The 12,257-nt window shown below is 53.8% G+C and overlaps 6 protein-coding genes across 6 annotated transcripts; 3 read left to right on the plus strand and 3 right to left on the minus strand.

Moving 5' to 3' along the window:
- Positions 1 to 396: 396 nt before the first annotated feature.
- On the plus strand, positions 397 to 3,036 carry LAESUDRAFT_693773 (CTP synthase). The gene is made up of 12 exons (XM_040906174.1): positions 397 to 481; positions 538 to 645; positions 699 to 835; positions 889 to 921; positions 1,015 to 1,116; positions 1,174 to 1,368; positions 1,419 to 1,678; positions 1,740 to 1,872; positions 1,934 to 2,022; positions 2,080 to 2,237; positions 2,298 to 2,600; positions 2,660 to 3,036. The coding sequence occupies exons 1-12, from the start codon at positions 421 to 423 to the stop codon at positions 2,902 to 2,904; spliced, it is 1,824 nt and encodes a 607-aa protein (XP_040767987.1). The 5' UTR covers positions 397 to 420; the 3' UTR covers positions 2,905 to 3,036.
- A 127-nt stretch (positions 3,037 to 3,163) lies between these two features.
- On the plus strand, positions 3,164 to 4,922 carry LAESUDRAFT_672926 (NAD(P)-binding protein; the record flags this gene model as incomplete). Its single annotated transcript, XM_040905508.1, has 2 exons — positions 3,164 to 3,548; positions 3,600 to 4,922. Coding segments are annotated over exons 1-2 (1,557 nt in total), but the record flags the coding sequence as incomplete, so codon positions are not given.
- Positions 4,923 to 5,019: 97 nt separating this feature from the next.
- LAESUDRAFT_417277 (uncharacterized protein) lies at positions 5,020 to 5,545 on the minus strand. Its single transcript, XM_040902375.1, has one exon. It carries the CDS (start codon positions 5,488 to 5,490, stop codon positions 5,104 to 5,106), a length of 387 nt encoding a protein of 128 aa, XP_040767989.1. The 5' UTR covers positions 5,491 to 5,545; the 3' UTR covers positions 5,020 to 5,103.
- Positions 5,546 to 5,727: 182 nt separating this feature from the next.
- Positions 5,728 to 6,937, minus strand: LAESUDRAFT_644654 (uncharacterized protein; the record flags this gene model as incomplete). The annotated part of the gene is made up of 5 exons (XM_040903870.1): positions 5,728 to 6,025; positions 6,076 to 6,200; positions 6,258 to 6,341; positions 6,395 to 6,604; positions 6,662 to 6,937. 5 exons carry the CDS (start codon positions 6,935 to 6,937, stop codon positions 5,728 to 5,730), a joined length of 993 nt encoding a protein of 330 aa, XP_040767990.1.
- Positions 6,938 to 7,375: 438 nt separating this feature from the next.
- LAESUDRAFT_645009 (DEAD-domain-containing protein) lies at positions 7,376 to 9,465 on the plus strand (the record flags this gene model as incomplete). The annotated part of the gene is made up of 2 exons (XM_040903893.1): positions 7,376 to 8,005; positions 8,068 to 9,465. The coding sequence occupies 2 exons, from the start codon at positions 7,376 to 7,378 to the stop codon at positions 9,463 to 9,465; spliced, it is 2,028 nt and encodes a 675-aa protein (XP_040767991.1).
- Positions 9,466 to 10,642: 1,177 nt separating this feature from the next.
- On the minus strand, positions 10,643 to 11,219 carry LAESUDRAFT_734785 (uncharacterized protein; the record flags this gene model as incomplete). Its single annotated transcript, XM_040910540.1, has 4 exons — positions 10,643 to 10,740; positions 10,790 to 10,877; positions 10,938 to 11,048; positions 11,100 to 11,219. The coding sequence occupies 4 exons, from the start codon at positions 11,217 to 11,219 to the stop codon at positions 10,643 to 10,645; spliced, it is 417 nt and encodes a 138-aa protein (XP_040767992.1).
- Positions 11,220 to 12,257: the final 1,038 nt, after the last annotated feature.

Consider the following 12,257-nt stretch of genomic DNA (forward strand, 5'->3'; position numbering starts at 1 on the left):
TCATATCCAGCGTTCCACTGTCTTCATGACAGATTGGGTAGCTCAGGTGGTGCCAATCGAGGCAATACGATGGGCTGTGAGATCTTGAGAATTCATGCAAAGCCGGTGAACGGATATCAGTGCATCGATCTCTTTACGTTGTAAAGCTCACCGATATGGGAAACACAGGACATTACTGGCAATATATCTTATTGTGATGGCTCTCTGCTTACATTACGGACCTCATTTTCATTGATAATCAGCGTGGTTTCCGAGCAACATGGTCGCCAGCTGCGAGCGCGGAGCAGTGGCCCAAGCGTGATGCAGTGTTATTTAAGTGTGACGGACGCGTCGCGTCACGCGTCTGGATAGGTTGGCGGGCGCCTCAAATTTAGCGCTTTTGCAGACTCGTGCTCTGCGCCACCAACACCATCGTCTGAAATGACCAAGTACATCCTCGTCTCGGGCGGTGTCGTAAGCGGCATCGGGAAGGGCGTGATTGGTACGCCCCAGCGTATCGCCTCTGTCAGCTCAGATTATGTTCAAGTGTTCTTGTAGCCTCCTCGACAGGCTTGCTCCTGAAGACGACTGGCTTGAAGGTCACGGCCATCAAGATTGACCCATACATGAACATAGATGCGGGAACGATGCGGCCACAGGAGCATGGTGAGGGCATGCTTGGTGTGAGCGCTCCTGAACAGTTCTAAGAGAGACATTAGGCGAGGTGTATGTCTTGAATGACGGTGGTGAAGTCGACCTTGATCTCGGCAACTACGAACGATATCTGGATGTTACGTTGTCTCGCGATAACAACATCACGACTGGAAAGATCTATCGAGAGGTGATAGAGAAGGAGGTTTGTCGATCGGCATTGCTTTGACTGGTCGAGGTTGCTGAAGGAAGTTCTAGCGGCGAGGGGATTATCTTGGGAAGACTGTCCAAGTAAGTTTCACTTGCTGGATATCCAAAGCTTGAACCTCAGCAATACAATACGCATCGCGATGGACCTGACTGGACTGAAGATGGTTTGATTAGATCGTCCCTCATGTCACGAATGCCATCCAAGACTGGATTGAGCGAGTCTCGAAGATTCCCGTTGACGAAACAGGAGAGGAGCCTGATGTTTGCATTATCGAGGTGCGCGATAAGAACTTGGTGCTGGAGCGGCTTAATTGATATTGCTCGTGCATACAGCTAGGAGGAACCGTTGGTGATATAGAGTCGGCTCCCTTCGTTGAGGCCATGCGTCAATTCCAGTTCCGTGTCGGCCATGAGAACTTCGCTCTCATTCATGTCTCCCTCGTACCCGATATGCACGGGGAGCAAAAAACAAAACCCACCCAGACAACCGTGCACGCGCTTCGTGGTCTCGGTCTTCTCGCTGATCTCGTACGTGCACTTCATCGCCTTTGAAATCCATTGCTTAGTTCTAGCATCAGATTGCCTGCCGTCTCATTGTCCAAAAACCCCTTGATCCCGCCACGAAAGCAAAAATCTCCATGTTCTGTCATGTCGCGCCGGAGCAAGTCATCGGCGTGCACGATGTGTCTTCTGTGTACCACGTTCCACTGCTTTTGCAGTCACAAGGGATCGTAGAGTACTTGCAAAAACGCCTCAATCTTGATAGTATCAAACTTACACAGGAGATGAAGGACAGAGGTGAGGACATCGGGACGAGATGGAAAGAGCTCACGAAGCGGTGCGTTTGCCCTTTAATGCGCTGAGAGGTGAAATGCGCTAACAATGCGACGTGCCCATAGGCAAGAGCGTGTGTTTGATGACGTGACCATCGTCCTTGTCGGCAAGTACACCGATCTGCAGGACTCGTACATGTCCGTCACAAAATCCCTGGAACACTCCGCTTTCAGGTGTAATAGACGGCTCATCCTAAAGGTACGTTAACATCATATCCTAGAGGAGGTAGCCCTAGGCCGACTTTTACCTCTCATCGTAGTGGGTAGACTCGTCAGATCTGGAGCCCGAGACGCAGATCACCAGTCCAGCAAAATACCATGATGCGTGGAAAGCCGTCGTTTCGGCATGGTACGAGTTGTGCGCTCTATCATACAGAAGTTGTTCTTGATATTGCGTTCCCTATAGCGGTATACTGGTGCCTGGTGGATTCGGTGTGCGTGGAACCGAGGGCATGTTGCTGGCAATCAAATGGGCCCGAGAACAGAATATACCCTTCCTAGGCATCTGTTTTGGCTTCCAGCTCGCCGTTGTTGAGTGGGCTAGGAACGTCTGCGGACTCGCAGGTGAGGTTCCATGATATATCATGGCCTCTTTTGCGTCAGTTTATACTAATATTTTTACAGGTGCTACCTCAACCGAGTTCGATGCCGAAGCCAAGCACCCCGTCGTCATCTTCATGCCTGAGATTTCAAAAACCCACATGGGCGGCACGATGCGTCTCGGCTTGCGTCCGACGGTGTTCGAGCCCGAGAGCGAGAAGTGGTGCAAGGTGCGCAAGCTATACGGCGGCGCAGGCAAGATCTGGGAGCGTCACCGCCATCGCTACGAGGTCAACCCGGCATACATTGAGAAGCTCAGCGCGAGCGGCCTGGCCTTCATTGGGAAAGACGAGAAGGGCGAGCGGATGCAGGTGTTCGAGCTGCACGGTACGTCGACTCGTCCGAGTTCGTGCTGGAAGCTGGCTGATGTACGATATTTTACTCAGACCACCCGTACTTTGTCGGTTTCCAAGCTCACCCCGAGTTCTGCACGCGCCCTTTGAACCCGTCCCCGCCTTTCGTCGGCTTTGTCGCTGCGGCCTCAGGCCAGCAGGTTCTCAAAGAGCAGCTGGAGTACCAGCTCAAGCACTACCACCCGCCCCACCCCGAGAATGCAATGGTCAGCGAGGACGAGCTGCGGCACGCAGATACCCCGCCGCCGGGCGTGGAGGTTGCGCTGAGTGGCCCGTGACCTTTTTTTGCAGGTGCGCTGGTAGTTGTCGGGGGTATGGGGAGAGGGTGGGATGAGACATATCGCACTTTCATATAATATACACACTGTCACCGTCTATCATTGGAAATATATGAGGGTGCGTTGGCCAACTGAAGGCTGCAGCATTGGGCAGAGATCTTGCCTGATTTTGCTCGCAAATTGATGAGAGGGCGACCGCGCAACTACGCCGCACCGCTTTCGCATGCACTCGCCGCTGATCGCCAATCACTCCTGCGCCTTGCTTTCTTACCTTCTCTTCGACGTCGACATGAAGCTCAATACAATTTCGGTGATCCGGAAGTCAGAAATTTGTGTGATCCCGAGGCGCAACTTCGACAAATACACGGCAACGGCCTTCTCAACGCTGACCTTCTTGTCTCGCCCTCGAGATGGGCACAACGATCTGGCTCGCCGTTGGCATAGTGCTTGCCATCATACTATATATTCGAGCCAACGATTCAAAGCTAGGTCGACTGCCTTCCGCAGCCACTGCCTTCTCTGCGAAGCGATGGATTGCGGGCGACGTACAACGCACTGTGGACAGACTCGCAGACTCGCCGCCTTCTCTGCTCAGTGACAAGCTACCACCGAAGACAGGCAGAAGGTATATCGTAACTGGAGGGGTGAGCTCTTATCTACTGTTAATTTCTTCCTTATGCGAACAGTTTGGATAGGCAGGTTTCCTCGGCGGATGGATTGTCTTGCATCTGCTGGCTCGCGGTGAAGACCCTCGTCGTATCAGAGTCATCGACATCCGCTCGCCTATCCGTCAGGACCTCATGGAAGGCACTGCGAAGGATGTGGACTTCATGCAGGTGGACGTATCAGACGCAGAGGCAGTCGACGCTGCGTTTAGCAAGCCGTGGCCACCTGTTCCTTCTGATGTACCCGGCGAGCCTGAGCCCGAGGTCACTATCTTCCATACTGCTGCCACCATCCGCTTCTTCGAACGCATGAGATCACTGCTGCGATACTCCGAGGAAGTCAATGTCAAGGGCACGCAGAACATCCTGGATGCCGCCCGCCGCATCGGCGCGTCGATACTCGTCTACACTTCCTCGGGTTCTATCTCCGTACGAAACACGCGTTTCTGCCTATGGCCTTGGGAGAGGGAGCCAAAGTACTTCGTGCAACCCATCAACGACGATGACAACCTCATTCCGACGCGACATGACGACTATTTCTCGAACTACGCGGTCTCAAAACACATGGGCGAACGCCTCGTACGTGCAGCCGACAACACACCATCCGGCGGCCGCGTGCTGAGGACGGGGTGCATCCGTCCGGGCAATGGCATCTACGGGCCCGGCGGCGACTTGCTCGTGGGGCTATACCTGGTGAAGAAGCTGAACCTGACATGGATCGCGAACATCATGCAGTCATTCGTATTCGTTGAGAACTGCTCGCTTGCACATCTGTGTTACGAGCAGCGCCTCCTCGAGCTGCAGCGTGGGAGTACGAATCCGGACATCGGCGGGCAGGCGTTCTGCGTCGCAGATGCGGGACCGCCGCCCACTTTCGGGGAGGTATACGAGGCGCTCACGCTCGCGAGCAAAGGTGAGGCGATCTTCAAGCACTTGTCATGCACGACAATGCTTGCGTTGGCACACGCAGTGGAGGCCTACTACCTCCTGCGCCATTTCCTCTCCCAGTCGTCCTTTGCACCTCTCGCGCACCTAGTACCCGCGCTCAGCGGCGACATCGTCTTTCTGCAGCCATCAATGTTCTCGCTGACGGTCGTGCATTTGATCTTTGACGACTCGCGAGCACGTGCGCCGCCAGAGAAAGGCGGGCTGGGCTACGACGGCAGTATCACGACCATGGAAGGCGTATGCAAGGTAGCGATCGAGCACAGGAAGGGCGACGGGAAAGGCTGGCAGCGGGTGGTCGCGGGTCACAAGGAGGTCGGACATGGATTTGGGCTCGCCAGGGCAGAGAAGGGTGTGGAGGAGATCATCGAAAAAGTAGGGAACGGTGTCGGAGTGAGTGCTACCAAGATTCTCAACTGAGGCGTCGAGTACATACATACTTACAATGCGACGACTCGGGGTCATGGTAAATAAGCAACTCACTGCTTCTAGCTGTGACAGGTACAGCGACGTCACCGCCGATAGCCAACGTGCCAACGGAAAAGGGAATCAATGTACAGCCTTGCCTATCCGCAAAAAAACTGCATCACTACTGCCCTACGCTATACACATTGAGCAGGATGACTGCGAACAAAGAACCTACGACTACACGCACGATACGCTCGCCAGGAACCTCGATGAGCGCGGCCATGCAAGACAGCAGAAAACACGGCAGCGGATATAAGACGACACCATACCAAAAGACATCTGCATAGATCAGCATGAGACACCGAACAAGTGCAACACCACCACTCTTTGCGCTACGCTGGAGGAGGCGGAGGCGGAGCAGGCTCGCTCGGCGGAGGGGCGCCCAGAGCCGTGGGGCTCTGGGCACTTCCCATCGCTCCAGCAGCACCATATCCTTGCTGTGCATAGTAGGCTGCGTATTGTTGCTGCTGCCACGCCTTGAATTCCGGCGAATTGACATCGTAGCCATACGCAGCCCTACAACGAGCCATTAGCGAACATTTACACAGACTATAACACGCTACTGACCAGTACGCAGCATAAGCGTCCGCGTCGCTTGCATTCGGTGCCGCGTTTGCCTGTGCCTGTCCTGGAGATCCTCCGGCTGCCACCGCAGCACCATCCGGTGGCGGTGGAGGCTGCTCCCCTGGAGGCGGTGGCGGCGGGGCACTTCCCGGTTGTGGCGGCGCATATCCTCCCTACAGTATCAAAGCGTTAGCAACACACGCGCAGAGGGTACATGCCGGGTATAATATTGATAGCAAGAGCAGCGAGAGGGGACTATCATAGTCAATGGCAATGACGGATGCAAGGGAGAGAAAGAGAGGAATGAGCGAAATATACATACGGCATAGGCACTGTAGGCGTACTGGATTTGTGCTTGGTGCAGCTCCATCTGTTGTTGTTGAACGATCACCTTAACTTTGGAATGTTCCTGGCGGACAACCTCTAGGAGGTCTTCTGTGAGGACCTTCGCACGCGCGACTTGGCCATCATCCGGGCCACTAAGAGACCCCGTGAGCCAGAGAATAAAGGAGGCGCACAGACAACGTACGTGACGTGGATGTACATAGGTTCGTCGTGTTCATGGCCAGTCTCCTGATCGACGAAGCCGGATCCGATTCCCTTTATTTGCACGCGGGTCCCAGTCTCTTGCTGGATGTATTTCACGAACATACCCTGCGTTACCGTCAGATACCGCATGTCGAGTCAGACGGCCATTTTGATATGCCATACCTGAGGCCCAACGACCTTCGCTCGAACGTTAAAGTTTCTGATGGAGTCTATCCCAACTGGAATCTTCTCTTCGGGCCATTTGCGCTACAATACGCCAGTAAGGGGCAAATTGACAGATTGAAAGGAAAACCACGCACGCGTTCCCTCATCCGGTCCTTCTTGTCCTCCACCAGCGAGCCCATGTCCATGGAAATCAACTCATTCACTTTGTCAATCGCGCTCTGTAGTATCTCTTGTGTGGTGGCCGAGATGTGTAAATACAGAGGCGGATCCTTCTCTGTCGCCTTGGATCGATCCGGATACCAAACGCCCTTCGTACTTATTGAAGCACCCGTCTCCTCATGGATCTACATGACATGCCTCGGATTCGACACATCAATAGTTCAAGCATTATAGATGCTCACCTGCGTCTGCGTCGAACCCTTCGTGAGCAGGTACCGGTTCCTCACGTCGTTTATATCAATGTCATGCGTGAAGTCCGCATCATGAGGATCCTTCGGTAGCCCTGAGCCGCCAGCAGCACCTCCAGAGTTCGCGAACTGAGCAGCAATTTTTGCAGCGATGGCGGCGGCAGCAGCCGCTGCTTCTGACGCGGTCTTCCCTTCCTCAATCTTAGGTGCTTTTGTCGGAGTCTCTGCCTCTTCAGGGGCGGCCTGATCCCATTTGCGCTTGGAAGACATTACGAAGAGGTGTGCAGGTAGATGCGGCGCTGAGACAGGGACGAGGACGAGCAATAAGCGCCCAGGCACTTGTGTATGCGTGTGTATGCCAAGGTCACGTGCACATTCGTATACTCGCATTTTTGCGAGAGACATTTTCAGTTCCTTACCGCCTCGAGCTCGTCTTCAGCTCGACAAGATGGCGGCTGCAATATGGGCCCGAGCTGCCCGAGCATCGACATCGGTGTTGGCCTCACGTTCTCGAGTGAGCCTTGGTACTTGCGCACTAAAAGCCACAGGTATGTCTTCTGTCGTCGTGCAGAGATTTCTGTTGACATCTTCGTAGTCGTGGCTGGTCAGGTTACCGCCAGACGATGGGGCACCGTGTCACCTGCTTTCGCTGCTCGACCGGAGAAAGAGGAGCCGTTCAATCCTGACCGGGGAGCCCCGGCAGATCCGATGGATACTCCTACCAAGGTGGACAATGACCAGCCCGATTTTGTCTCGCTGAAGGACAAGATCGCAAGGGAAACTCTCAAGGCTATCACCGTCTCCCCTTTCAAGCTGACGAAAATGACTTCCGTGCAAGCTGCTGTGCTCCCGTTATTGCCTGACTTGGTTAGACCCTATAATCCTGAGGAGGCTGAAGGCAAGAGGAAACCGCGCGATCTTTTAGTAAAGGCGAGGACGGGCACAGGTAAAACAATAGCTTTCCTTGTTCCCGCCATCGAGCGACGCGTCAGGCAGCTTCAGAGCGTTGGCAAGCAAGCAGTGAGAGATGCTGGTCTTGAAAGCGACAAACATCTCGAGGCACGTGCGATACGCGCTTTCTCTCGTAAGAACGTTGGTACTTTGATCATCAGCCCTACTCGTGAACTGGCGACTCAAATCGCCAACGAAGCTCTTCGTCTCACTACTCACCACAACGATATGGAAGTTCGACTCTTTGTTGGCGGGGCCTCGAAACGCGCGCAGATGCAGGAGTGGATGCGAGGGCGGCGCGATATTGTCGTCTCAACTCCAGGCCGTATACTCGACTTCATTCAAAGCGAGCCAGAAGTCGCCAATGGATTGGCAGGGACGAGCATCGTACGTCTGCTGTTGTGTTCATAGAATGTCCCGGTACTGATCGTCTGATTAACGACGTCCAGCTCATTTTGGATGAGGCCGATACACTCTTGGACATGGGTTTCCGCGACGATATTGACGCAATTGTCAAGGCGCTGCCTCCTCAACCTGAGCGACAAACCTTCCTGTTCTCTGCTACCCTCGACACCCGGGTTTCACAGGTCGCACGAACTGCCATGGGTAAAGACTTCACGCTCATCGATTGCGTCGAAAGTGATGCACCGCCCACGCACGCCCACATTCCTCAATACCACACCGTGCTTCCGAGTGCTGCGCACCAGATTCCGTTCCTCCTCCGCCTTCTAGCGCATGATCAGCTCATCAACGCGGGCAAGTCGAAGTGCATTGTGTTCTTCCCTACGACCAAGATGACGCAGCTATTCTCGACGCTCGTCCGCAAGTTGTCGACTGTCCTCCCCGCTGGGGAGAATACTACGGTGTATGAAATGCATTCGCAACGCGACCAACGGGTCCGAGAGAGGACTTCGAGTTCGTTCCGGGCCGATTGCAAGGGTGCATCGATCCTCGTAACCTCTGATGTGTCTGCTCGTGGAGTCGACTACCCTGGAGTCACGCGTGTGATCCAGATTGGTGTTCCTTCCAACGCTCATCAGTACATCCATCGTGTCGGTCGTACCGGACGTGGCGACGAAATGACTGGTCGTGCTGACTTGGTTCTCTTGCCGTGGGAAGTGGGCTATGTCACTTGGCAGCTGACGGACGTCCCGCTCAAGCCTCTGACGACCAGCGAGCTCGAAAAGCAGGTCACTACTCTTGCTAAGCAGTATGACGAGGACCCCTTTGCGTTCTATGAGACTGTCAATGCAGACTCCGAGAAAGCTTCTCGTTTGCGCTTCCCGAAGGAATACTCTGCTGTCCTTGGAAATATGACGACCGAGATAAAGAATCTCTTGATCAAGCTTGACGAAGAGGCGGTCAGGGAAACCATGGCATCTATGTTGGGTTACTACGCCTCGCGATCGGGCGACCTGCGTGTTCAGCGCAATGTCATCCTGGAGGGCCTAAAGGACTGGACAGTAGAGGCGTGCGGTTTGCCTGTGCCTCCGCACGTGTCTGATGCATTCCTCACTAAAGTGGGCATGCACGACGGGCGTACCAAGCGCTTCGGCAAGCCGCGTGAGGAGTACATTCCAAGGGGCGGGATGAGGAGTTCTCCTTGGGAGGGCCGAGGCAGCGTCAAGGCCAAGCGTGAAAGGACGAACAGGGAATACGAGCCAGACTCCAACTCCTCAAATGAGCGGGCAATGCCGCCTTGGGAGAGGCGACAAGCTGAGTACCCTCGAGACAAGCAGCAGCGGTTTAGCCGTTCAGACGACAACGGTTTCGGCGACCGAAAGCGTTCGTTCGGCTCGCGTGGACGCTCCGGCGAACCCTATCGTGGATATGATAGCAGAGATTAGGGAAGCCGTCCTACATAATCCAGACACAAAAAAGGTCGGGCGAGAGCTGCTCGGTACACGGCGACATGCGTATACGTCTGCCCATATGCATCTGCCATCCTCAATGCCCTGGCATGGTAGATGGGTCATATTCCCTTGGATTTATATGCAGCGCTGATTGGTTGCATTGTACTGTAGCATTGTATGTACGCGTTTGCCGTGTAATCCTGGTCACTGTACGCTATTTTGCATAGATGCATTCACAAGGTTAACCCACCCCTCACGGCGTCAAGTCGACCACTGAAGCTGCCATGTCCAGTCCATAACTGCGCGCGGGCATGCCGGATACGTTGTCACCGATCCCAGGTCCCAAGCTTAGAATACTGCCGTATGAGCGTCGACAAACATTTGCCGCCGAGCGTATGGACTGGACACAATTGAGCGTGCGAATCGAACTTTCCACGACAACCCACACATCCACGACGCGGTCCCGCTGCGGCATGATGCATCTAATACATCCCACCAGTCGCCTGGGACGTGTCATGGTTGGTGCGGCATTACCATCGCAGGCCCCACAGCGAGAGAATATGCGAGACAACATCTGAAGCTGACTGTTCTGAGGAGGCTGTCCGTCTGTTTGCATATTTGATGCACACTATACAGGACCCTTCCAGCTGCGATCTCGAATTAAGATCATAGCGTTTCGCATCAATCGTATTAAACTTCTGAAGGTATTCGCCTTGCATCGAGAGACTGAAAACAGACAGGATATGCCAATCCATATCATCTACGCCGATGATGGTATTCGCCAACCGGATACTGTTGACTCTGTGCGGCACGCTGACGTTTTGGTTGTATTATCTTTGCTGACGATCGTGGCGTTCGGAAATATCGCATACAAGATGGAATTACACTGTAAGAACTGGGAGACACGGCAAGACCAGGATACGAAAGAGAAATCCACAACGCAGTGGGCTTGGACCGCCAAGCTGAACATGAACAGCAGTGGATATTCGACAACAACTTGAATAGAAGCAGTCGCGAGTTCTCAAGCTAACGTACGGCAGGGGGGTCATATGGAAGATCAAGTTACACAGGATAAACCGACGCTACAACAGACGAAGTTACAAGACAGCAGGCAACAGTCGCAACATCGAATAAATATAGCGGTACACATTCTCACAACGAAAGACAGCAATCAAGGGCTCCAAGCCTTGTTCTCAAAGTGCCACTCGACCTGCAAGACACCCTTGCCGAGGTCCGCTCCGAGCGACTCGAACAATGACGGACTCAAGTCTATGCAGCACGATCAGCGTCCGTTGACACGATCTGAAAACAAATTTACCGATATCAGACTGCCCGCAGCCCATGCATTCATCGCGGGTCTGCCCGTACTTAGTGACCCCATTGGCCTTGTTGGTGATCGCAATCCACTGCCACGGGACCAACGTCAGAATACAGAGCAAGTGAATGCACAGAAGGATTGGACGGACTTGGTTGCAGTTACCGCCGCTCCCGTAGATGAGGTGAGAGATGGCAACGATCGGCTTGTTGTCGGTGTCTGTGTATCCGCAAGCACCCAGGCCAACGTTGTACCAAGTGGCCTGCATATGATCAGTCGGAAGAACTTCGACGGGGTTGTGGATGGGTCTCACCTTGCCATCATGAGTGACACGCTTGTCGAGCACCTCGGTCGCGTTCGCAGCGATAGGAGATGCGGACACTGTGGAAGCGAGTGCGGAGAGCGCAACGACGAGGAAAGCAAGACGGGACATTTTTGCAGTGAAGCTCGGAAGGAGGTATTGAAGAGCAAAGAACGCAATGAGGCGAGGAAGGTTGATGCTATCCCGTCAACGCAACTAGTGCTTTTATACATGGAGCAAGAGCCTCTAAGATCAATCCATACGGAGATCCTGCGAGAGGACCTGTAGCTGAAACATCGCCAAGGTGCAAAATGCTAGAGTCGGGACGGGTGACGAGGCGGTGAGGTCGGAATGATTGGAGCGAAAACAGCCTTTGCCACGCACGCGCGAGAAGGCCTGAGGATCTGGAAGCAATAGCTTGAAATGTACCGGTGATGTTGATGCCAAGATTCGAGTGAAACATGGCTACATTCACGATTCCAGGCATAGCTTCGTGCAAAAAGCAGGCGGATAATCATGCCCTCATCTTCTGCAGAGTGTGTTTCTGGCGAGGACAGACATTTCTTACAGCCAGTATGAAGAGCTCAGCCACGCAGCAAGGCAATCCTTTCGCACAAGCATTCTGGATGAGCACCACAATGCATAATCGTAAGATATCCATAGAACTTACCACTAATATCCAGCACATCATGCGCGAGGAGCATCGTAGCTGAAACATTGCCAAGGTGAGCAAGGCCAAAAATTAGTACGAGCGGCAGGTAGTCAAGCTTTCCATGTCCTCCTCGAGTGCCGCAAGGCGCTGACCGAAATTCATTGTCGCGGAGACCTTCGAGGCGTCTGAAGATGCACGAGGGAGCCTTGGGTTAGCCGAGACTCCGCCACTGCGCTACGTCCGAGGGTTGTTCGAAGTGAGCTCCCGATCAGATAGTGATGGAAAATCTTACATACGTACGGTTGTATCGATTCTGTCCCCGACACTGAGTGTGGTTTGACGTGAGGTTGCACTGCCCGCTACAGGACTCTCGTCACGCTATCCTTCAAGTTGCGCTTAGCTATGCAGCTGTTATCAGCCGATGCGTTCGACATGCATCAGGATAGGAAATATGAGCCAACTAACGATACCTGAGCGGAGGTTTATCGCCGTGCGTAAGTCGCCAAGTTGATCCGGAC

This window comes from Laetiporus sulphureus (genome assembly GCF_001632365.1).
Source record: "Laetiporus sulphureus 93-53 unplaced genomic scaffold LAESUscaffold_5, whole genome shotgun sequence".
NCBI classification, from domain to species: Eukaryota; Fungi; Basidiomycota; class Agaricomycetes; order Polyporales; family Laetiporaceae; genus Laetiporus; species Laetiporus sulphureus.